This window comes from Armigeres subalbatus, chromosome 2, assembly GCF_024139115.2.
Source record: "Armigeres subalbatus isolate Guangzhou_Male chromosome 2, GZ_Asu_2, whole genome shotgun sequence".
In the NCBI taxonomy this organism is placed as follows: domain Eukaryota; kingdom Metazoa; phylum Arthropoda; class Insecta; order Diptera; family Culicidae; genus Armigeres; species Armigeres subalbatus.
Genome location: NC_085140.1, coordinates 276,732,056 through 276,758,423, shown reverse-complemented (window position 1 = coordinate 276,758,423; position 26,368 = coordinate 276,732,056). Strand labels below are relative to the sequence as shown.

The 26,368-nt window shown below is 41.0% G+C and overlaps 2 protein-coding genes across 2 annotated transcripts in view; one reads left to right on the top strand and one right to left on the bottom strand.

The window, feature by feature from the left end:
• Positions 1–26,368, top strand: part of LOC134212280 (protein gustavus-like) — a 748,069-nt gene that overhangs the window by 208,121 nt on the left and 513,580 nt on the right. Inside the window, exon 3 of the mRNA XM_062689991.1 lies at positions 1,449–1,491. The gene's annotated coding sequence lies outside the window, so the exon portion shown is untranslated. The remainder of the gene's footprint in view (positions 1–1,448; positions 1,492–26,368) is intronic.
• On the bottom strand, positions 11,398–13,022 carry LOC134216396 (embryonic polarity protein dorsal-like). Its single transcript, XM_062695296.1, has one exon. The coding sequence runs from the start codon at positions 13,000–13,002 to the stop codon at positions 11,524–11,526; it is 1,479 nt and encodes a 492-aa protein (XP_062551280.1). The 5' UTR covers positions 13,003–13,022; the 3' UTR covers positions 11,398–11,523.

The following is a 26,368-nucleotide window of genomic DNA, read 5'->3' as shown; positions in this document are numbered from 1 at the left end:
TGTTGTCTATTATTGTCTTTATTAACTCTCCAGCTGTATTTCTTACATACTTATCCAAATTCCTAGCTGTTTTAATGACGTCTTCAATTTATTTCTGTGGCTTTTTGATGCCTCAGCAAGAAGAAACAATTGAATTGAAGTAAGTTTAACAAAACATGTATTTTGAATGACTATTTGATCATATGAAAAATCTCACTGTTCGGACATGAGGGGCAGCTACCGGATACAGAAATTGATTTTGTGCCACAGTTAAATTATATATCTGATAAATCATGATTGTTATTTAAAATATAGCTAATCATAATCAGAATGCATTCCATTGATTTTAATATTGTTGATAGCAGTAAAGCGAAACATCAAAATTTTGGGCAGTTTTATTCAATTTCAAATTTTGTCCAAAGTTTACATCATGAGGATCGGCTATTTCATGCAGGTAAAATACTTTTTAATAGCATTTTTTCACTACATAAGATGGTGGAGGAATCTTTACATGTGTCGTTTTGAAAAGAGTCCGGTATTGCGAGGTGTCCGGCGCTGGGAGATCTTCCCCTATATCTAAACAGATAACACTGAATCAATAATTTGACGACACAACACAGGGTTTGAGGCCACATTTCTTCATCCTGGATTGCGCCTCACTGTCGCCAAGTCGTATTCTGTACCTGGTCAGCCATCTTTGCCTGGTTGCTGCCCAGCATTCTTGCAACATGCTCTGTCGTTCGTACCCTTTCAGCTTTAGCTACTTTCTGGATGTGAAATTCTTACTACATCGTCTGTTTTCCTTGCAGAAAATATTCTTTCACATTGCGGAAAAGTGACATTTCATTCGTACTTGAGCAGCTCTCAATCTGCGTACTAAGCTTTAGCCGTCTGATCGATAACACGATCCAACATTAGTGTTCGTTTTTGCTATTCGGTACTATTCCTTATTTCGCAAAATTACCTATGAAGTTCTTTTTGCTATCGACTTTTCACTTGCCAACGGTTGCCATAAGACGAATTTGTACTATCTCATTTAACTCCACCACTTTATTGTACTTTTGACAAATACGTATTTCGACCTCCACAGTAAGGCCGTCACTAAAGTAGTGGAATTAAACGGGATAGTACAAACTAGTCTTATGACAAGTGAAAACATTCCACTAAAAGCTCAAAATATTTCTCTTATGCGACAAAACTTGATCTATGGAACCACGATGCTCTTTCCGAATAGCACGCTTGTTGTGAACAAGTCTATGAAACCTGTACTCAACTATGTAGAAGTGATATGAAAGTTGCTGCAAAGTTGCAGGAAAGTTAACATTCCTTTTTTCAGGTTGATATTGTAGAATAAACAAACTTGAATATCGAAGTAATGTTTGGGAGTCTGAGAGATTTTTTAACCGATTTGCTGCGTACAGTTTTTGTAAAATATCTTCTGACAACATTTTTTCTTTATCTATTTTCAGAAACGAGACATGAACTTGGTACAAAGCATATACTAATAGTGTGGTAAGTACTATTTATTTAATGCAGAATATTAGCAACGAAATTCGGAGATGCATTGTGGCAGGTGATTGTACTAGTGCTACAATATTCATTTCTACCAACACGAAATCATTTTTGGCCAACTTATATCAGCAATAAAACTTCAAATAAGATGTGTGGTGCATTTTGAATCATTTTACAACTATGTTCGACTTTATATTCATTCAAATACAACCTGTAATTTTAAAATGTTTTAAAAAAATACATCGAATCGATTGGAGGCTTTTTGTTGGCATCGGAGATTGGCCGAGGCCCGGGGATACGTTGATAATAACAGAATCGACACATATACATATAAGCTGAAACATTTTTATGCACTGGAGAATCCAGTCTGGAGTCGGTTTTAACGCGGGAGGCACGCTCAAAAATAGCTTAGCTACACAGCAAATAATTTTGAAAATTCAACGACGTGTAAAATTGCAGCGTTTCCCATCAAACAAATAAACATTCGATATTCAATAAAATTTGATTGAATTTTACAAGTATGCTCCGTTTAAATTTATTTCGATTTAAAAGAATAGTGAGATCAATTGAATGTTACGTTTATTTGCATGCTCCAAATATGTGCATGAAAATACATTTAAAATCACAACATATTTTTATCTGTGTAAGCTATTCTCTCTGTACAATAGGGTGGTTCAAAAATCGATTTTGCTCCACAGTGCTTAACTGATTCTTTACCGTGTTCTGAGTGTCCTCTGAAAATTTGATCTCATTTGGATTAAAACTGATTTAGCACAAGCCGTTTCAAGTTTGCACGAAATTAGTATGGGGAAATTAATTTTTTCATTATACTGTTAATGGCGTTCCTCCATTAAGCGCAGGTTAAAAGAAAACCTACATAGCTAAAAGGAATACTCAACAGCTTTCACTCAGTGAAAACTGCATCTCAATTAATCGTTTCAATAATTAGTAATCGAATTTAATCTATACCGTGGTTTTCTGGAGCTAATTGCATAACTCATCAACAGGCAACATTGCTGCTCGTGGCGCAAAAGATAGCACACACAAATTCAGGCTACTATGTTGCACTGCACATTTCAGTGATGCCCTCAAAGAAGTTTAACGATCATGACTAAAGATTCGCAACCTGTCTTAAAATCGATTACTAATTATTGGGGCGATTAATCAACATGCGATTTTCGTTGGGTGAAAGCTGTTGAGTATTCTTTTTAGCTATGTAGGTTTTCTTTTAACCTGCGCTTAATGGGGGAACGTCATTAACAGTATAATGAAAAAATAAATTTCCCCATACTAATTTGCATGCAAACTTGAAACGGCTTGTGCTAAATCAGTTTTAATCCAAATGAGATCAAATTTTCAGAGGACACTCAGAACACGGTAAAGAATCAGATAAGCACTGTGGAGCAAAATCGATTTTTTGAACCACCCTACTGTACATGCTTCGGAGTTTCTTTTATTCAAGACCAATAACGATGCCGGCCATGTCGTCACTTCGAGACGACTAAAACACGCACTGCACAACGCTTGCTCGATAGCTACTCCGAAAAAGCATGCACTGCACTCTAACTTTTACCTACTCAGTGACTGAGTAAAATTGTATTGCCGTCTCTTTTCTTCCCAATGGCGTACATAGAAAGCTTTCAATTAATAACTGACGAAATGCTAATAGAATACTAAGTTGAAAATTAATCCAGTTGGATTGTAAAGTCATTGTAGAAGAAGAAGAAGAAGAAGAAGAGCGTTTTTTTTTAGCCGAGATGAAGGTTAAGCGACCCACGCTGGCGCTGCGCACTGAGCTGCCGACTATTGCCTCTGGCCTCCTAGGCGGAGACCTGAACAACCCACCTCTTGCGAAGGGGTTATCGCCTACACTACTACCACTAATTGAAGAATTGACTTGGTTTTCCATTTTGGTCCCACGAGTTGCTCGGAAAAAGAGGTCCATCACGCCAGAGCCCAGCATGACACGGTAAGGGACAATTGCTTATTATTTCACCCCCCTGGCCATGCATCCCCTCGGCACGAGTCGCTTGACGCCTTGGGATTAGGGGCTAGGAACGATGGTACCGGTCTAACTCGCAGTGGCCATGGGAAGGGATCGTCAAGCCCTTGGACAAAGTCCCTGCTGCCCCCGATGTCTGTTTGTGTGTATGTATGTATGTATGTGTGTTTTTTTTTTCTTCCTAAACAATGGAGGGGGAATCTGCTCAACAGACATCCTGGGTTGACCAGGAAGTGCGGGGTTAGGGATCACCGAGGGAGGCAGGACTACATTCCCGACCCGCTAAACCGTTTCAATTGCCGCCAAGCCCATAGTCCCTTCGGTACAACCAGAAAGTAATGCTTAAAAGGGGGGCCAGTGCACAACGCACCCTCGAGGTTAGCTGCGTGTCCTTGCAGCACCGAACATCGTAACTCGCTTTTTTAGAAGAACACCATGGTATCGTGCCAGCGCGTTGCCGGCTTTCCAGGTGGCCTTACCACGCCCTATGTCCTCGGAAGGTGGGAAGGGTCGACTTCGCGCCTGCTTCCCTCTGCACGACTGGTATCAAGAATGATGATGCCGCGTGCACCCCAAATTGACCTTTCTGCGATAGGGCCTATTCGCCAGCACACTTGCCGACGCGAGGCCTACGCCTGTCCCAGCCTTGACGAGGACCCCTTTCCGTCCTCGGGCTCGGAACCCGCCCGGTTGACCGACGCCGCGAAAGCGACGATACCATGTTGTTCTTCGCGCGGCCACTTGTTCGATAAAAGGATCGAATTCGACCACAGAGCATGACCACCGGTATGACCCATGAAGCCGACTCCGATCCCTTGGACCACTTCTTATTTGCGCCTGAACTAGCCATCCTTGAGTCCACGCGCCACCTTCTCCGTAGCTCCAAGACGATTTGGGCGATAGCCGATAATACGGCGTTCCAGCCAACTTCATCTTTACACATCCTCCGAACTGGGTTGACCGGGGTAGTGTCCAGACCACATGAGGCAAGCATGTGGTCACGCATTGCGCGAAAACGTGAGCACACGAACAACACGTGTTCCGCCGTTTCCTCAAAACATGCGCACACCAAACACTCGGGCGAGGCCGAGCAAGCCAGCTGCGTTACCTGCACTTGGATTTTGCAGCACGCTTAAACGCCGGGCACATCGAACCCCCCATGGGGTGCTTGCTGTTCACAGCTTTGCTGGAACAAATCAAACAATTGGGAGGGTTCGTGCAGCATTGTGCCTTATGTCCCTCCAATCCGCAGCGTCGGCAGATATTGCTTCTGTCAGGGCCCTTGCAGTCCCATTGCTTGTGCCCCGGTTCCAGGCACTTGAAGCAAACTTCAGGTTGCTCGTATATGCGCACAGGGCATACCGACCATCCCACCTTGACGCTCCCTAACTTGACTACCTTGAGGCGTCCGCTGCAGATAGCCGAACCAATGCTAGCTGCGTCCCTGCCGGACCTTTCCGTAGCCGAACGGCTGCGGTGGGCGTCTCCACTTCACACTGTCGCCGCAGTGCCGTGACGAGCTCTTCGACTTCAGTGATCTCGTCCAGGTCTTTAACCCTTAGATTCACCTCCGTCGTGAGTACCCTCACCTTGACCGTCTCGCCTAGGACCTCCTCCGCCAACTTCTTGTAGGCGGCGCCCTTTGCGAGACGCCCCGCTTCAGCTCGAGTATCATCTCGCCCATCCGGTACGTCTTATTCGACGTACGTCGGCGCCGAGTTCACCGAGCTTGACGTCACTCCTCATCGCCTTCAAAACATCCGAGTACTTAGCCTCGTCCGCCGTGATGACTAGGGCATCGCCCCTGGAGCGATTGGCGCCTACCCTAGACTTCTTGCTACCCTCATTCGCCTGGGCCTTCTTTTCGGCCCTTGACGTCTTCAGTTTCCTCTTGTTCTTGACCAGGGTCCAGGAGGCGTCATCCCCCTCTATTTCCCTGGTCTGGTGCGGCTGAGAACTTTCAGCCTGCCGTAACCCCTTACCACCGTCTTTCCTGAGTGGACGGACCTTTCCAGGTCCTTCCTCCCCGGCTTTGGAGGTACCTGACCGGGATTCAGCTTCCCAGCCCCACTACCCTTGTTCGGGGTAGTAACCCTCCGTGTTTTGGGCGGCCCCAGGGAGATCATCCCCTGGAGACTGTCTCCCGTTTTTGTGTCTGCTCCGTTGGAGCAGTCACCCCGACGTACCCGCAAATACTTGAGCCTCAGTCTGGGTAGACTTTGGCACCACCGTCTTCGCTGGCACGCCTTCGGTCGATTCGACCTTGCCCGAGTCCGCGAATCCTTGGGCCTCAGTCTGGGTAGACCTCGACTCCACCGATTTCACGGGTTTACACTTGGCCGTCCCGACCGCCCTCTCCAGCTTGGCGTCCAGCATCGACTTTCGAAGTTTCTGCAAGCTCCTCTTGAGGTCCTTGCTGATATTATGCTTCGATGACGCAAAGTCGATGATGGCGTCCAGCTGTTCCGTCGCCACCTCGAAGGCCGAAAGCCCATCGCGTTTGCGGTTCATCGCCTCCACAAGCCATGGGCCGTCAATAACCCCTACCGGCGTTTTTATAGCCGAGAGGAAGGTTGAGTGACCCACGCTGGCGCTGCGCACTGAGCTGCCGACTATTGCCTCTGGCCTCCTAGGCGGAGACCTGAACAACCCACCTCTTGCGAAGGGGTTGTCGCCTACACTACTACCACTAATTGAAGAATTGACTTGGTTTTCCATTTTGGTCCCACGAGTTGCTCGGGAAAAGAGGTCCACCACGCCAGAGCCCAGCATGACGCGGTAAGGGACAATTACTGTGGAGGGTGCCCAGGTACCCCACAGGCTCCGTTAAAGGCCTAGCTTATTATTTCCCCCCCTGGCCATGCATCCCCTCGGCACGGGTCGCTTGACGCCTTGGGATTAGGGGTTAAGGACGATGGTCCCAGTCTAACTCGCAGTGGCCATGTGGAGGGGTCGTCAAGCCCTTGGACAAAGTCCCTGCTGCCCCTAATGTATGTGTATGTATGTGTGTGTGTGTGTGTATGTGTGTATATGTACACATTCTGTAGACACACTTTTTAGAACTTAGCATCGCCCGACAACAAGTTGCATTTAACGGGGAATGCGGTCCCATTGTTTGCTATTGAAAATTGGCCTGATCGGACATTGCATTTCGGAATTATTGAAAAATCATTGTTTTTTCCCAAGGGTCCCCCCTTGCAAAAATAAAAATTCTAAATCGATTTTTTTTTCAAGAATGGTGGGAATGCATAGTAAGTAATGCAAAAACATGCAAAATGATAGAAAATATGCGATCTATTCCCCTAAAGAGCTTTTTTGATCTTTCTTATGTGATTTTTTCAGTACATTTTACGAAGCACGAGAAGGGCATCATCGCTGCTAGGTGGATTAATCTGGGTTTTTCTGCTCTATTTTTATTGAAAAGAAATGAAGTAGTAGTTTTTTATTCAGATATTTCTTAAACTTAATGTGAGGCCTGTTTAGATTGAGGTACCGCTATCTATACCCTTCGAGAGGTAACAATTTCTTTTTTTTAATCTTTATTTAAGTGATTTTTCTTAATAGCTATAGAGTTCACTGTGAGGTGACAACTCCCAAAGGCACGCTCATCAATCAGTTTCGGCTTTAACAAAAAGTGGGATAGTACTGATTTTGACCATGCATCGGTACTGAAGTGCAAACATATTTTTGCTTTTTCTTATGAGTTCCGAATTCGTTTTTGTACAGAGATCTGATTTCATTGCGTTTGGCATTTCAGAATCAGAAAAATCAACCGATCCATCAAATTCGTATCCACTTCTTTCCTAATTAATGAGCGCTCTGGAGCTTGGAGATTCATGTCGTCGGCTTCGAAACCAGCCTAAGATTGAGTTTCGTTTTTATAATTTACTCCATTTACTCCATCCAAAAGGAGCAAAAGGTGGGTCATCTAAAAGCAAATTATAGTCGTACCATACTCTTCCGACCATCACTCATAAGTATCAACAAGAATAGTAAGATCTAGAGCACAGTGTGGTAGATCTAACTCCGTAATGCACCACGTAAAGGTGTCTACCCAGCATTACGGGAAAATCCTGAACGTTAAGCCAATGATTAATTTTTAGGAATACGAGTTGCTCAAGGTTCTCCAAAACATTCTCGACTTCTGTTCGCGTTATCTATCAGTTCAACCCAGGCTTTTGCACAGTTTTTATCGTCGGTATGTACACAATCCGGTTCAATAAGCATATGTGCGTAATGTAGAACACAATTTTCATGAATACGAGATGTTCAAGGTATTCCAAAACTTTCTCGAGTTCAATCCACGTTATCTACCAGATCAATCAAGGCTTTTGCAATGTTCTCATTGTTGGTATATACTATATACCCAATCGAGTTTAATAAGAATATGTACATTATGAATAACCTAATTTCCTTGAATTTCGAGTTGCTCAAGGTACTCCAAAACGCTCTCGAGTTCAGCGCACGATATCTACCAGATCATCCAAGGTGTTTTTCAAAGACCTCATCGTCGGTATATAACCAATCTGGTTTAATTAGAATATGTGCATCATGCAAACCCAATTTGTCTTGAATACGAGATGCCCAAGGTTCTCCAGTTCTGTCCATGGTATCTAGCAGATCAACAAAGTCCTACAATGTCCTCGCCGTCGGTATGTACACAATCCGGTTTAAAATGAATAGTACGTAATGAAGAACCCAATTTTCATGAATACGAGATGTTCAGGGTACTCCGAAACATTCTCGAGTTCAAGGTCAACCAAAGCTTTTGCAATGTCCTCGTCGTTGGTATATACCCAATCCGGTTCGATAAGCATATGTGCATAATGAAAAACCAATTTTCTTGAATACGAGATGCTCAAGGTTCTCCAGTTCTGTCCACGGAATCTACCAGATCAACCAAGGCTTTTGCAATGTCCCCTTCGTCAATTTATGCCCAACCCGGTTCAATAAGCATATGCGCATCGATTAAGCCCAATAAGTCTTGAATTCGAGATGTTCTAGGTACTCCAAAACATTCTCAGCCCACGGTATCTAACAGATCAATTAGGTTTCTGGCATGTCCCAATAATCAGTAATCATCAAATCCAGTTCAATAAACATATTATTCAAATTTCCTTGGACATGAGATGTGCAAGGTCTTTCAAAATGAGTTAATATCAAGGTATCTATCAGATGCACAATGTCTGAGGAGTTGTTTGTGTCGAGCAATGTTCATTCGAATGTAGCCACGAACTTTTTTTTTGTTGAGGCGCAGAAGTTTCTTGGAAAACTTTTCATGTGCTTCCCCGAGTTGACATCGAGTAGTAGAACATCAACTAATGAAGGATTCACTGTAGCTTGCAATTAATAACTAAAATCCTATCGACTCAATGGGTTTGCAGCGATGTTCAACGATGAACGGATACATCGTTCAGGACATGGTTGGTCGAGTAGATCGCATGTTCTAAACTCCAGGCCGTTCTGGAGACTCTGAAATAGTTTATATTTATTAAAAACTCTTTTAATTGATGTATCATGATAACATGGATATTTTTGGATATCTCAGCTTAGGATATTTGATTAATTTTACATAATTTCTGATGCATTCGAGGATATGTACTCCAGAACAGTTTGGACGGCCTAGGACGCCCGAAAAAAAAAATGTTTTCAGTTCTTTCAATACTAGTTTAGGTAGGAACTAGTTAAAAGATATATAAGGGCTTTCCTCAGCCGTGCGGTACGACGCGTAGCTACAAACCAAGACCATGCTGAGGGTGGCTAGGTTCGATTCCCGGTGCCGGTCTAGGATTTTTTTTTCTTTTGGAATTTACTTTTTTCCTTAGGGGCCGTCCACAAAGTACGTCACGCCTATAGGGGGAGGGGGGGTTCTGAGAAGCGTGACGATCCATACAAACATTTAAGAGGTTTATTACAAAAAAGTGTGACGAAGGGGGGAGGGGGGTCGAAAATCGCCGATTTTTGCGTGACGTACTTTATGGATCTTCCCTTAAATCATTCACTTTGAAGTAAAAATATGGTTATCGCCTCAAAAATTGTGAAAAATTATTAGAGGAGCAATCGAAAACTCCGGAACTGGCACACTTTGGTAACTGCTAGTAGTTAAATAATATTTAGGGTGATTTAGAAAATAGCTTTTGATCCACCATGCTCACCTGATTACAACCAATTATTAAAGAACGATTAATAAGGATGCGGTAGTCGTTGAGTAAAAGCTTTTGAGTATTGCTTTACTTCTCTTTTCGCAGTCGCTCAATGTCAATAGGAATGCGCTACATTCAGTATAATGATAGATGTAATTTCTCCACATTAATTTTTATACAAACTTGAAACGTGTTGGGCTCAGTCAGTTTTATCAAAATCAGCTCAATTTTTGGAGAACAGTCAGAACCTGAGAGCCTGAGACTGAATAGAACCAAAGGACCACGCCGGTGGAGCATACATTTAATCACTACTAATAATCTAATAATAATCTACTAATAATCTTTCTTCACTCAGTGCTGCACTTTGTGTATCTTCGACTGATATTCCACCAACAATGCTTCATATACGCAATTGCCTAACCGTATACTCAAGCGTTGATGGGCGTATAATCTACATACAGGCGTCCGCATTGCGATGCCAGTGATTCAAACGCAGTCTTCGCTTTTAAATCGAAATCATCTTTCATGGGGCGTACTTTTGATATTAAAATTTCCATGAAGCGGTTGGTTGAAATTCCTACGTCCAGCTTGCTCAGTGTTATAATAAACTAATACTACTACAGTATACGAATGTTTTTATTGCACCAATGCATTCAAAGTTTTATTTGGGACGCTCAAGTGTGCTTATTTCTTACAAATTTCTGTTGTTCAGCTGTTTACAGTGTTGAGAAAACTCCAATTCTTAAATTCCATCCACGATTCAAATCAAGCGCGAGATAATTTTTTTCGTCGAATAATAAATTGCACCTCGATTGAGTTCCAGTGCCATTTGGGGTGAATGAGCGATAAAATATGATTCTGCCTGAAAAACTCAATCACAATACTCTCTCTGCAGTACCACAAGTTTTGCAGGAGACCTTGATGATTGAGACTTGAATAGAATTCTACCGTATTAGATTGAAAATGGAGCTATAAATCTTACGAAATATGCGTCACCATGATTGAAGCATGACGTTCTCAATAGTTGTATGGGATGACAACCCCTCTAGCGTTCCAATACTTCAGTGTTTACTGATTCTATCAACTCTGTCTGTGATTGTAAGTAATTGTGTGAACGGAACATAAGGGATTCTCACTCTAAATAATAAATCGCAATTTGTTTTTTTTATTTTTTTTATTTTTAATAAATATAAGCAAGGACGGAAATTTTCGTTTTACTATCAGTTGCATCGACGCTCAGTAGGCAGCTTCGTCGTTGATTCGTGTTTGTTTTGATCAGATGCTCGGCAATGCAGGCACGAACATCTCGCAGCGTACTGTCAAATTTCCATACCTTTTTTACCGCCCGATCCTCAATAGCCGATTGAGAATCAAGCGTAAAAAGTGAATATCTACCGGGGCTGAAATGAATATTTTTAATTGCGGTTGATTTGCATCGAAAAATGTTGATTATTTTACTTTATATACTAAACAGATGCATATATTTTAGGAATCTGACTTCAAAATGTTGAATCCATGCACCGCAGTATGAAATGATATTCATATTTTGAGATTTCAAATTGAATATCAATGTGCCAAGCTGAAGATTCATTTTGACGCCGCACAAAACAACGCTGATACCGAGAGTCGGCGCTTGCTGCTGTTCGTGCACATGCCGTCCTATTCATTCGCACATTCAAATTCGGGAAGGACTAGCAACTTGATTATGTGTTGGATGTCAGCTGTTTGAGTGTAGTTGAAATGACTTTTTCTGTCCCTGAATATAAGTACTGTTTATTTAGAGTATAACAATTAACCTAAAAATATATCACATGTAGTATGACTCTATCCCGTATAAACGTTCATCTCTCAAATGTGTTTTTCGAAGTACAATATTCATTGGGTCATTTATGCATTGGTGGTCAGCTTTGTGAAACTGTTGGACAGATTTTCCTCTTCTTGCTGAATCCGAAGTGGCTCGCCAAATTGCCCAATCATGGATTTGATTTCCGAGGAGTTGATCGGGAACCCTTTGGATAGGTCCATGTCCAGAAGGCACTCAAGATTGTCCGGCATTTGGGCCAGCTGCTGCTGCACATTGAAACACTGCTGTCCGTTTACAGCTGCCGCAGTCGATGGTCCAGCTTGGCTGTTCAATCCATAATGTATACCAGTTTGCTGCTGGTACTGATGTTGTTGGTAAACTGCCATGCCATTGGATGATCCAGCGACGTTGAAATTGTTAAAATGGTTTGGCTGACGATGACTCTCTGTATAGTATCCGTTTCCAACTTGATACCCGACAGCTCCTTCGTATGGGGAGACATTTGCCATCGGAGTCATGTTACCCTCGGGAGATTCCGCTGGATTGCGATAGGCATTTTGTGTGGGGAAATTCTGCTGGAATGCAGTATCTTCCATTTTGACTGATCCAACTGGTTTCATCGATGCTGCATACTGCACTTCTTGTTTGCTCATCTCGAAACTGTTGAACTGCGACCGCTTCCGTTTCTTACAAAAGTTGTCGCCATCGACTGGAATCAATTCAAATGGAACGGGTTCGCTGGTTGCCCCATCCGATGGTCTTTTCAACTGGATGTGAACCATGACCGGTCGTTCCACGTCCAACGATTGATATCGTGGTGTTCGAAAGCTGATCGCCACTTGCTTGTGGACGTTTGATTGGTTGAACTCACCTTGGTCTTCCCAAACAATTTTGCCTTGATGTTCCTCGTAGAATCGCACAGCAATATCCTCTTTTACGACCTTTTCACACAACAAAATTATCTCCTTTCCTCCTATCATCGGGGCTGCAACGTGACTTAGCTTGCAAATCACCAAATCGGACATGGCTTTCTTGTCATATATTATATCGGAAACCACTGGCACTAGCGGGTTAGTAAAATGACCACGCTGCTGCCCTTCCAGGAATGCCTGGAAACAGAGCCTAACTGCGTTCAGATCAATCGATGCGGGCTGCTTGCTGTGGCCATAGCCGGTCCTAAACGGATCAACTCGAATTTCTTCGCGCAACTTAAGTGCATCCTTGATGTCCTTTTTCTTCACACACTGAATGCCCAGATTACTGAACGTGTAGCTCATACTGCTGTTGTTGATTTCCACTGTGCAGACACCCTTTTTACAACCTTCCTTACCCACTAGATTGTGTGGATGCGGTCGATAGGGTGGATCCTTTGTGACGCAAGAAACAACCACGACCACTCGACCTGTGTATCCGTGAATTTCGATGGATGGAAACGTCTTGTGTTCCGCCGTACTGCTCACTCCTGGTATCGAACCAGCTGATCGACCTTCGCACTCGTAACGGAATCTCAAAGCCTTCGACTGCGGTTGCTCGGTGATTAGGATGTAAGGTTTTTCAGCCATTTTTGTCACAGTTCGCTCCGCCTATCTCGGTAAACTATAATCGAACATAAATCACTTGATTTTCGGATCAATCGATCAGCTCTGGGTTTTTCCCACTGCAGTCATTGATCAAATACTGGGGAAATCCAACTTTCAGAATCTATTTATGGGGAAGGCTCTGACTGTTTGCTTTTAGTGTACCTGATAGTGCTGTACCCATGCTGTCGCCGTGTTGTCGCCGGTATCAACGCATCTAGGTAGATAGAATTCAGTTTTTTGTGAACCCTTCTTACCATTCGAAGGTGGGTAGCACCAGAGACAGAGATACAGCATCGAGAGATGCTCTGTGGGAGTATATGTTTTAAAATGCTTTGTTATAAAATCTAAATTGATGCTTCAGTTTAAAGAAGAGGCGGGTTTCATTTGTTTTCGGCTTACAAAGTGTGTGAGCAGAAGATGACAAATACATAATTATGGCAATATATCTGGAGCACTTCAGTTCATACAAGAGTTTGTGGTAACTGCTATGATACTTTTTTCTTCAATTTATTCAAAGCTGTCAGGGTAACGCATACGAATGTGGGCTGTTTTAGTCGAAACTTATTCGTTGTGGAGCTTCGCATATAATCTTGCATCACCCCGTACCGATTACAAATGAATAATGCTTTAATCGAAATACTATATGGCACCTGGAAATATGGGTTTGCTGGGTGGCCAGTTGTTTTTTTTTAATATTTGTTATTTTAATTTCAAAGCCTACTTTTCATTTTAATGTCCAAAAAGCTTACTGTCGAGTATATGAACAGGATAAAACAAATTATTCATAAATTAATAACTTTAAACCCCCTTTAATTTATTGTTGTTTCTTGAGGTGGACGGATTTCGATGCTGTACGCATTGGGACCGGTAGTATAAGAGCATGTTATTGAGAATGGAACAAATATCAGGAATGCTTTCGAAAACGCCGTACAAAAGTGGAGGCGATGTTTTTGCATGTTTTATCTGACGTTGCAAGGTAATGAATCCTATATTCATGATTTTCTATTGCACAGAAAAAAATAATGAAAAACAGCGCGTAAAACTTGAGATGCAGAAATTTAAACTATTCGACGCGGAAATGGTCCTCTTCCTAATAAGTTTGCTTACAACTTGCAAGCAACATTAACGTTTCACATCAAATATTTTATACATTTAGGCTATATCACGCGCGGAATTACGCTAATAATGGCGTTCCATTTATGTGCATGATGTTTAGCGTACATTTTAGTGGATTTTTCTATCTGTGTGAGTAATTTTGACATTCATTGGGATTTACATGAATATGTATTCGATGTCATCAAATGCGCCTGGCATAAACTCGAAATATAGCCTAGTTTGCGAGAGCATGTGTAAATAAAAATACTAGCTTCGCAGCTAGCAGAAAGCAAAATAAAGCTTTCATTATCGGTTGTGACGCAAACGCTCATCACACTATATGGGCTAGCTCGGATATCAGCAAAAGAGGTGAGAACCTGTTCGACTATATTGCAAAAAATGATGTAGATATATGTAACAGGGGGAACAAACCCACCTTTTCAAATGCCATCAGGCAAGAAGTTCTTGATTAAACCTTGTGTAGTCATACACCTTCGGAAAAATCAAAAATTGGCATGTATGTTTATCAGAAGAAATATCTCTATCTGATCACATGCACATATTATTTGAATATGAGGCTGGAAATCAACTCATAGAAACCAAAAGAAATCCCAGGAAAACTAACTGGGAAATTTATATCTCAAATTTAACTAGCGAGGGGGAAAACTTGAGCACCTCATTAAATACTAGTCCTGGACTTGAAAAACGTTCTAAGCAACTATCTTGCTTGATACTGGAAGCTTTTCAAGTCAGCTGCGCTGCTAAAGAACGTTATTCAAATAGAGACGTATCTTGGTGGAATACTAATTCACAAAAGATGCGGAAAAAAAAACCCGGAAACTCTTTAACCGGGCTAAACGTACACAGCAGTGGAAACAATACAAAGAATCCCTCACTTCCTACAATAGAGAAATTCGAAGATCTAAAAGGATTAATTGGAGGCACACTTGTGAAAACATTGAAAGTACTCCAGTAGCTGCTAGGTTGCAGAAAGTCCTTGCTAAAGATCACACAAATGGTCTTGGTACTATTAAAAAGATGACGGGTCTTTTACCAAGACAACTTATGAAACATTAGACACTTCCCGTGTTCTATCATCATTTCACATGAGGACCAGAATGTATCTGTTACGCAAACTAGTGTAAACGAAGCCAGGCGAGATATTCAATAAAGGAATAAAGTCACTGGGATGAATTTCACCAGGAGCAATGCTAGCATTCTGGCCAATGAATTATTTACTGAACAGAAAGTTGAATGGGCGATTGATTAATTTGAACCCTTCAAAACAACTGGTAGGGATGGGATTTTTCCTGTACTACTACAGAAGGGAAACGTCATCTTAACACCCGTTCTAACTAAGATGTTCCAATCGAGCTTAATATTATTAAATTTCATATATTAGGCTATATTCCGACTGTATGGCGGGGAGTGCGTGTCACATTTATCCCAAAAGCTAATAAGAAGGACAAATCAACCCCAACATCCTTCAGACCAATTAGCTTATCGTCCATTCTACTAAAAATAATGGAAAAACTAATAGATGAGCATATAAAATCCTCTTATTTAACGAATACTCCTCTGAGCAAAAATCAGTTTGCATATCAGGAGGGTAAATCTTCAGTAACAGCACATCATAAGTTAGTTACGAAGTTGGAAAGATCTTTTGAAGCAAAAGATATTTCACTTGCAGCGTTCCTTGACAATGAAGGATCAAAAGAGATTTTTTACACCGATGGTTCAAAGGTGTATCTGCGTGTTCTCTTAGAATGGAACTCAAATCTAGAAAAAAATAGAAAACATCTGGAAAAACGAACAGTGGGTAATGTCTGTGACATAACCGCTAAGTGGACGTAGGACTTGACTTGGCCATGCCTTTAAGATACATAATATGTTCAAATTTCTCACATCAACTATTTTGGATAAATAATCGGCGTTGCATACCATTACTTGGCAAAATCTTCTCATCAAACCGACACAGAAATCAAATCTACCTCGAACAAAAATCATCAACAAAAAAATTCAGGAAGTATCTGTCCGGTCACAAAATATTAGCCTCGACATTGGCAACCTTCCCACTGAAGGACTGCCTGAAATAAACCACAAGTTGGCTCAGCAGGGGATGTAGACTGTATCTCAGCCCTTCCACTGAAGGGCCTTCTAATCCGTGCGATAGCGACTGAAGGAGACCATTATTTTTAACTCTTAGAGCCAGGAAAAAGGCTGTTTGCCTCGGCTAAGTGCAAAAAGTAAGAAAACGATCTTTCCAAATAACCGCGAATTTCTAGTGATGATATAAAAAAGACTGAATGCTCTGCGAGCGAATGCACTTTTCTTTTATACTACTTAATTTTGAATCTTCTCTGCTTCCCAATTGGTGGGCCAATCAGCTAGTATCTTGTATCCCGCTTCTTTGTCAACCAAAGCGTCATCATCATCAACGCGTTCGAGAAGTGCTTCTTCTTTTTTACGCTTGTTGCTCGCTGCTGGCGTCTATTTCTTAACGGGACTTTTCGCTTGATACAGGTCAATAAGCCGGGCAAGCGAGCTTAGAATTGCAGTTTAGGTGGGAAGTAGGGTGTTCTTTTCTGAGACAACATTTTTAGTAGTAGAAGGAAGGAAACACCCGGACATGGGATTTCGGGTGATAAGATTTAGAATACATAACATGACTATCATTCAGTCACGTTCGCTTTGTGTGCGGTCAGTATCAAACAATGTTTTTCTACATATTTTTTTTATCAATGCCAAAAAATCCAACATTTGATGAAAAATAGATTGATAGTTTATTAATGTTTGAGCTGTTATCGGTGGTGTTTTATCCAAATAAGATTATGTGAAAGATTTAAACATCTTATGAATCTTTAAAGGCATGGTCAAGTGAAGTCCTTCGTCCACTTCGCGGTTGAGTCAGAAAAATTATCCACTGTTAGTTTTAACGCTATTTATGAAAATCACGCATAAAATTTTATCTCTAGAATATTGGATTTGGCGCCCAAGTACAATTTCAGGGTTGTTACGACTAAGCGGATTTACATAACGATTTTAGGACTTTGTGCGGATTTAGTTTTAGGAGTATTTGAACAAATGAAATTCTATATCTAAGGACGTTTATTTGAAAATTAGTTTTATGTCTATCTAGATGGACTTTATTCTCGTTAGCAAATGTTTTCGAGAACAAAATTAACGTTTGTAGTTATTTACTAACATCAATTTTCGGATATTAAGGTCACTCCTGACGGAATCCAATTTTCAAAGTACTCGCAGCAAACCTGATCAGTAATATTATAAAAACGAACTCGAAAAAAGACGTTCACTAAATTGTTGTAATGTTCAGCGTAATATTTAACATTGATATTTAACGTGTATTTGCTTAGAATTTAGTTTTGGGTCGCGCGGATTTGGCGCAGAATAGATTTTCATGTCGCGTGGAAATGGCGTGGATTTGATTTTAGTCGGCGCGGAAAATATTTCAGGATCTCCGTAACAACCCTGCAATTTCTATCCCGAAGGGAAATGAAAGCTTTGATATTGATCTCTATCATTGGCTCTCTGAAGAACCGTTTGTTTTTTGGACATACATGCTGCATCATGTGGCTTTTCTTCAGCCTGTCTCGGCTCATCACCGATGCCGGCCGGTCTCGGCTCGACTCTGCTGCTGCTGCCGGTATCTGCTCTGCATTGCTGCTTAGTCAGGTCTGTAGGGTGGACTGCTGCTGTACTGGCTAGGTTTCGGCTGATGATGGTGACTTCGATGACTTCATTCCCTGCTAAAAGGTGTGAGTGCTGTTCAATTGATGATGCGGTTGCTTCGCTTGTCCCGGTGAGAATGAAAGGAAAAAATCGCGTTGCGCTATTTTATGGCTTCTCGGCAGACCCAGCGGCTGCTCATTCGCTGGTGTCTACACCAATCAGAACGTGGTAATGGAATGATGCAAGAATTATGCGGTACCCATATTTATAGGTTCCCTTGATCTCAATGTTTTTCATTGAAAACAGTTTCATGCCTATTGAAACAAGTTTTTCGGGTCTTATTAAGCATGGACATGAAAGGCATACTTGAAATCTGTCGATTGAGGGGCTTACCGCAGAAATTCGTTCACTGAGACGAACGCTATTAACGTTTAAAATCTTTCAACACAGCGTAACGCGGTCGATTTGAATATTTTGAAATGACACCCGGTATAGTAAAGAGAGACGTAAGTCCTACGTCAAAAGAGAGGGGTATTGTTCAGAAAACGGGCACTTTGGTGTAACTTCTGAACTCCTGGACCGATTTCAACCAAATTTGGTACACACATCCTCTATCCCTAGGAGAAGATAACAAAGGAGGTGGGATGATCATGTGGGAAGGAGGGAGGGTCTAGGGGGAGAGGTTGTCTTTGGAAATGAGCAATTCAGTGTAACTCCCAAGTAAGTAAGTCCCAGGACTGATTTCAACCAAAATTTGTACACATATTCCCTATGAGAAGCCGATCATATGGGAGGCTAATTTGGAAAATAGGGGAGAGGTCTGAAGGGAGGGGTATTGTTGAAAAAAAGAGCAATTCAGTGTAACTTCTGAACCCTTGAACCGATTGCAACCATATTTGGTAAACACATTCTATATCCTAAGGAGAAGATAACAAAGAGAGTGGGATGGTCATTGGGAAAAGGAGGAGGATTTACGGGGTGTATTGTTTAGTTACGGACTTTTGTAACTTTTGAGCCTCTCAACCGATTTCCACCAAATGGGGAACACATACTCTTCAACATAAGGTTATATAATAGATGGGAGGGTCAAACGAGAAAGGAGGGAGAGACATCTGAATGAAGCGAACGTTTTACGTACCTTTTAAATGCATTGGTCCGTTTGATCCAAATTTGGGACACATACTCTCAATCCTAAGGAGACGAATACAGAGGAGTTCGAGGGTCATTAGAGAAAGCGGTAAAACTTCTGAGCTGGGCTCTCCTTAGCCGTGCGGTAAGGGTGTCTGGGTTGGATTCCAGATGCCGGTCTAGACAATTTTTGAATTGGAAATTGTCTCGACTTCCCTGGGAATTAAAGAAGTATCATCGTGTTATCCTCATGATATACGAATGCAAAAATGGTAACTTGGCTTAGAAACCTCGCAGTTAATAACTGTGGAAGTTCTTAATGAACACTAAGCTGCGATGCGGCAATGTCCCAGTGGGGGATGTAATGCCAATAAAGAAGAAGAAGAAGAAGAAGAAGGTAAAACTTCTGAACCTTTACCGATATCCTTAAAAAATGGGACATATATCCTTTATCGTTAGCAGGCGACTCCCGAGCAGCACAAGTCAGGCAAATCTGGTTGCAGCAACTTGATTGCAACTAAAAGGGGTCACATATGAGTTGCAGTAACCAATGTGGAATATGTTTGCTGCTAGGGTTATAGATGGAGTTGAACGGACAACAGGCCGTATAAGGTGCGCGAGGTTAAGCATCGGTACGTCAGGCGTGAAAAACGTAAGACATAATGTACGATAGAAAATATCATTTTCCGCAAGTTTTATATTCGGAGGTGAGCCACCCAAGGGCTGAAAGCCTCTTTAATAAAGATATAAAAAAATATCATATCCTTGGAAACATTTATTCGGAAATGACATTTCGCCCGAAAATGAAAATTCCTCGAATATGCCATTCCTGAAAAAAAATCCTCAAATATGATATTTCCCCGAAAATGTCATTTTCTCGAACGTGACATATCCCCGAATATAACGTACTTTTCCCCAACTATTTTTTTTAATGATATTTCCCCGAATGTGACATTTCCCGAATATGACAATTCCCCGAATATGACAATTCCCCGAAAATAACATTTTTTTAGAAAATAACACTTCTCCGAATATGACAGTTTCGGTAAAATAAATTTTCCCCGTAATTTCATTTCCTAGAATATAACAAGAATTTATTTGTGGGAATAAATGTTTTTAAAAGTATCATCTACCTTCTTTCAATCATTGGATGTTCTTGAACCGATCTTTAGATCTTCTCATCAATTGAGGAAGTATCAACAACAAAACATGGGGGCTATCGATTACCAACTGGTTTTAGCGCAATCAAATTGGCAATTCCAACAGTTGCAGAATCAAACTGGCAATCCCGGCCGGGTACATACAGATAGTCATACATAAATATTGTAACACACTGAGTCGGTTTTCACGCAGAGGATATGGGCCGCGTAAATTTAAACAATGTTAAAACCGAGTAAATCCCTATATGTCTGAATAAACCGCGAAAATCCCGAAATTCGAGGAAAAAAACACATAAAAACGACTTCAATGTACATCGAGTAAGTATAAAGCGTTGACGCTTCCTTGATCGAATGGTCCAAGCAAATTGAAAATCCATTACGATCAAAGTCTATCATATTTTCGCGACGTTTTTGATTTTTTTGCAATCGTAAAATGTACCCCAATATAGAAAAGACAGACGAAGTTCTACGTCAAAATTGTCAACTTGCTAGGCTCATACACACTTTGAAGGCATATCGCTCTCGAAAGGCATTCATACGTTCATTGTGATTCTCTGGATCTGGATATGGAAGACTGATCGACTTTTGGTCGATCACGCGGTGGTCGTCTCGGGATGGACTCATCGTAATATATTCTTCTAAGCATAACAGCCGAATAAATCATTGCTTACGTCATTTCGTCAACCAAACACCAGGTGGATTTTGGAATCGTATTTTTTTAAGGTATTGGAATTCCTAGCCATTTCCTTTAGTTTCTTTTTTCCAGATCTGTCATTTTTTTACGTTCGCGCTATCAAAAATTTATTTTCAAGTGTTTTTTCTTTCAAGTTTCAAGTTTCAGCATCACACATATTGTAAATTAATTTCTGATTCTCATTTATAACCTTATTTGGTCGTAAGTTATTGCAACCAAATTACTCGTCTATCTCTTCGTTTGAATGGGTTTTCGTGGAGTTTTTTTTTATGGAAACCCTTCAAATCAGCTTTTTTTAATATATCTTTTTCCAGAGATTTTCTACAATTTTCAAATGTTCTGGACTTTTGTGCGTCAAGAAAAAATATTTCATTAAAAAAATTCAAAGTGACTGAGTAATTTAAGAATTGACTTAAAAAATGCATGACTTTGACATTGAATATCTTCCTACGCGCTCGTTAGCGCAGTCTGTGATTTTCACACATAAAACTATGAATCAAACTCTACACAATGCACATAAAATTATCTTTCCGTCGCCTTCCGTTGCATTCGAAAATAAAAAAAGTTTGGATGAGAAATTTTTTTCACTCGGATATGATTGTTTCCACAGAATATCTGGCAACATTGCTCCCATTCGGGCTCAAACAGCTGTGCGTTCATGTATACGAATCGCTAAGCAGTTCGATTTTTTGTTTATTCATCAAAACTCCTCCAACTGATTTTCATTGTTGCCATTCAATGCTATACTGCTTGGAGCCTATTGCTGAGATGGCCTAAACTTGCCGCCATCCACACGACAAGAAACTATCGGGACCAGCTGTACATGGCCCATCACGAGCACGGTTTCATCGCTTGAAATGATATGGAATTCATCGGCGTCATCAACCACACGGTCGTCGACTATGAGTGCAGTCACGTAGTGTACTAACTGCTGCAACAAGTGGGGCTATTCCCACGCTACGGATCAGTACGTCAAGATGGAAGTGGCCAATCCGAAGTGCGTCAACTGCGGCGATAAACAAACCAAAAGGTTTTACGAAGTGGGTGAAGTTTCTGGAAATCCGGACCCTGCCGAAGAAGAACTGTTTTCTTGCACTCAAGGAGATGAACTGTCCGGCCTTCCCGGTCATCCCGGCTTCCCGTCGAACGATTCCGATCTTCCGTCCGTTACACCGCATCAGCGACTGGCAGCGGCAGTTCCAGCAGCACCTGCTCTACATAGCCGGAGAACAATGCTGTCCCATCGTCGCCGACACTTTTTGGCACACCGCCGCCGTCGATATTTTTGCATCGGCGCGCCGCCGTTTAAAATTTGTCACGCCGCTAATCTATAATTTTCCACGCCGATTAAAGTTTTCAGTGGAAACTCCTAAGATTCATTGGATTTTCCGTATAGTTTCCTGATGATCTCTACAACATTACGTTGAAACTCCTGAGAATTTTTCGTAAAGATACCAATTATTTCCATGAAAATTCCATACAATATATTGTTAACACTTCGAAGAGCTCCGCGTAAAAACCAAGCGTGAAAACTGCAGAGGAGTTCACGTTGAAATAATAAAAAAATCGGTTTGAAATTGAATTTTAGAACAGAAAAGAGTTGTTCGGCAGAAAGTCACAAGGCTGAAAGTTGTTAGAACGAATCGTTTAACCGAAAAGACTATTTGGTAGAAGCCTACCCTAGCAAAGCTTAAGAGCAAATTGATAACTTGATTTAATGTTGTGAAATCATCGATTATGTTTACTTAATTTGATATCTTTTTGGTCGTTTTAAAGGTTAAAATAACAAAACGTATAGCAGAATTATCTTACTGTGACATCAAATCCAAAACTATTTCTGCTGTCGATGAGAGCAAATTAAAAACCAAATTTGATATTGGTTTCCGATAGTAATCTACAGCAACATGAGATCAAAGAATGTAATCAATTATGATGATTTATACATATTTGAAAACAAATTATGAATCAATTTGATGTCAAAATCAAAATATTCTATATGCTCTCAGCCTACAGATATTTGGCCGAGAATGTCATTTGGTCGAATAGTTCCTTTGGCTGAAAAAATCGTGAACTTGTCTTTCGGCCGAAATAGTCGTTTTGTCGAAAGGGCAATTTGGTCAAAAGGACGTTCGGTCGAATGTGTCGTTCGGCTGAATTGGTCATTTTGAATATTTTCACGACAATAACTGGAGAATCTTTTGAAATTCGCCTAAAACAATGGATGAACTTCCCCAGAAATTCTTCAAGATTTTCCAGAATTTTCATTTAAAAACTTTTTTCAGATTTTCCACGGGAACTACTTTCAAGTTTCGAGAACTTTTTGGAATTACCAAGGAAAATTGTTTGGGATTTACATGAGAATCTCTTCAGAGTTTTTACGGGAAGTTGTTCCAAATTTCTACAGGAAAATATTCGGAATATTCACGGAAAGTTCCTATTGAGTCTCTGTTGAGTATTCTTTAAAATTCACACAGAAAATTGTGACTAGTGAAAGAGATGCTTTAACGTTGACTTCCCCAATCTAAATTAATCAAGACGGTTAGTTTTTTATCCTTTATTAGAGTGATTTTTTCGCAGGGAGAAGTTCATCATTAAACGGCTAACTTTAAAATATCGGAAAATTCTCAAAATTGTTGAGGATTGTTTTTATCTATTATTGATTAAAAATTCTTGGTAAGTTCCATTCCATTCCAATAAGACCGAAAGTGACAGACGGCCAAGCTGGTAATTTTCCCGAAAAAGCCGTTTGCCCTAACAGGTCGTCTGGCCGAAACCATCGTTGCCTAAAAATGCCAGTTTAGCAGAAATAGTTTTTTGACAGAATGGGTAATTTGGCCAAAAATGTCATTTGGTTCAACGGAGCCTCGTACTGAACGGGTAATATGGTCAGAAATGACCACTTGTTTGGCGAAATAATCTTTTTGTCAATTGACCATTGAACAACATAATGTGGCCTCTCTATTTTTAAGTCGTTAATGGACTTTAGGCCAAAAGACATCAAGCCAGGTACCATTTAGCAAAACGATTCACGGAAACTGTTATCAGATCAAAACTGGTTTGACCGAAAATGTAGTTTGGCCGAAAGCGATGCACAGCCAAAAGGAAAATTTGGACGGACTTGTAAAAAGTTGTTTACCCTAAAAGATCATTTGGCTGAAAATGCCATTCGAGTGAGAAAGTCGTTCGACCGAATATACATCATCATCATTTGACCAAAAATGCCGTTTGGTAAAAAATGACATTTGGCAGAAAGATCCATTTGGCCCTTAAATCTCCTTTCTGCAACCTTCTTTAAAAAGTGTCGTTCGGCTGAATTGATCATTTTGCCAAAAAAGACGTTTATCCGAATAGGTCATTTGGCAGATAATGCCGTTCGGCGAGAAAGCACATTTTCGAGCCAAATTACCATTCCTACCAAACGGCATTTTCGGTCAAATGATCTATTCGGTTAAACGATTTTTTTCGGCCAAACTGAATGTCCATTTCGGCTGTATGTCGCTTTCGGTAAAAATATAATTTATATAATTTATATAATTTTTGGCCAAACCATTTTTGACCTGATAACAGTTTCGGATATACGTTCAATTCGACTTAATGGGATTTGGTTAGATGGCTATTGACTTTAATGCCAGTATCGACTTAAAAGTAGAGAGGTTACGAAATTTCGTTCAACAGTCGTTTGACAAAAGGCCTTTTCAACGTAAACGTCATTCGGCCAAACGGATGGATATTTGGACTAAACTACCCATTCAGTTATTAACATTTGGCCGTATGACCTGTTGACCTAAACGATATTTTCGGACAATTGACCCATTCTGTCAAACGACCATATCGGCCAAACGGCATTTTTGGGCTGACGACCTATTCGGCCAAACGACCTGTTAGGGAAACGACTTTTTCGGCCAAATTACCAGTTCAGACATACGGCTTTCAGACAATGGAATTTGCCAAGAATTTCTTACGGACAATACACTAGTCGTTCGATAACTGCAACATGACGCATTCTAGGCGTCAAACAATTGTCAGACGTCGTCAAAATATAAGTGCATCTGATTGTTCACCGTTATGCAGCTATCATCGACTTTGACATAGTTTTGAAGCTCAGCTGTTCGATAACTGCAAAACTGATGTAAATTTCGAAATGCAGTTAAAAGCATTGCAGTTAAATGTCTTTCAGTTATCGAACGTCTACTCAGTGTTGGTAAAAACTCAAAATCTCAAAACTCATGGATGATTCAAATCAAGCGTGAGTTGAAACGCACCCAACTAGGGTTTTTAGTACCGACCCCTTTTGGCGAGTCCCGGTACTACGGTACTAAACCCCTCAGTACCGGGAGTACCGGGAAAATACCGGTACTGGAAGATTTTTTTAACAAAAAGTTAAACTTTGTTCGCGAGAAAATTGGCGCCAAATCATTTTCGTTCCGAATAACTATTAATCTGTCAAAACTCAAATGGGTCGGCTGCCGAACAACCATGAGGGGAAAATAACCATCGAAGTGTCAAATTTTAACTAAACGTTAAACGAATCGGTGGAATGGTTCACAGCCTAAATGTCAGCGAAGGAAAATGAGTACGTTTTGACAGATAGGTAACCAACATGTTTGGGGACGATAACAAAGGGAATCGCAGCGACAATCGTCCTCTATAGTTAATATCCTCTATTGTCAGGTGTTAGAAATTTTAGTAAAAATAATAATATCTTTCTTACTAGCTTCTTCTTCTTTTTCTTCTTATTGGCATTACATCCCCACACTGGGACAGAGCCGCCTCGCAGCTTAGTGTTCATTAAGCACTTCCACAGTTTTAAACTGCGAGGTTTCTAAGCAGGGATGGGTTTATCCGGAGGGGGGCCCCGGGCCGAAAGCCTGTGGGGGGCCTAAAATGTACAAAAAAGGTTGGTTTTGGTACATAAGATTTGTGGGGGCCGGGGGCCACGACCCCCCAGGACCCCCTTAGATCCGGCCCTGTTTCTAAACCTAGGTTACTATTTTTGCATTCGTTTATCATGAGGCTAGCACGATGATACTTTTATGCTTAGGGAAGTCCGGACAATTTCCAATCCGAAAATTGCCTAAACCGGCACCGGGAATCGAACCCAGCCACCCTCAGCATGGTCTTGCTTTGTAGCCGCGCGTCTTACCGCACGGCTAAGGAGGGCCCTTACTTACTAGCTGCTGCATTCAAATAATGTGGTTTTAACCATCGGAAGTTTTAACCAAAACTTTTTCCTTAGTACCGAAAATATCGGTACTTTCATTAAGCCAGTACCGGTATTTCGGTACCGAAAATTGGTCGGTACTCCCGGGAATTCCGGTACCGGTACTCCCGGTACTAAAACTTTACACCCAACTCAGCACCTAAAAACTCATGGATGAGTTGATTATCCATTTGAATCATCGTAGGTTTTCTTTTGTTCTCCTTTGTTAAAAACAGTGAATTGACGTTTGTCGCATAAAATATTAGACACTCTTTTATGTATAAGCAATAAATTGCCCCCAATTTATTTCAAATGCGTTTTTAAACCAAAACGATTTTTTGGCAAATGAGTGAAATGATGCGTTTTAGCATGAAAAATTAA

Coding starts and splice junctions, on each gene's coding strand:
- LOC134216396 (XM_062695296.1), bottom strand. CDS start 13,002: ATGGCTGAAAAACCTTACATCCTAATCACCGAGCAACCGCAGTCGAAG.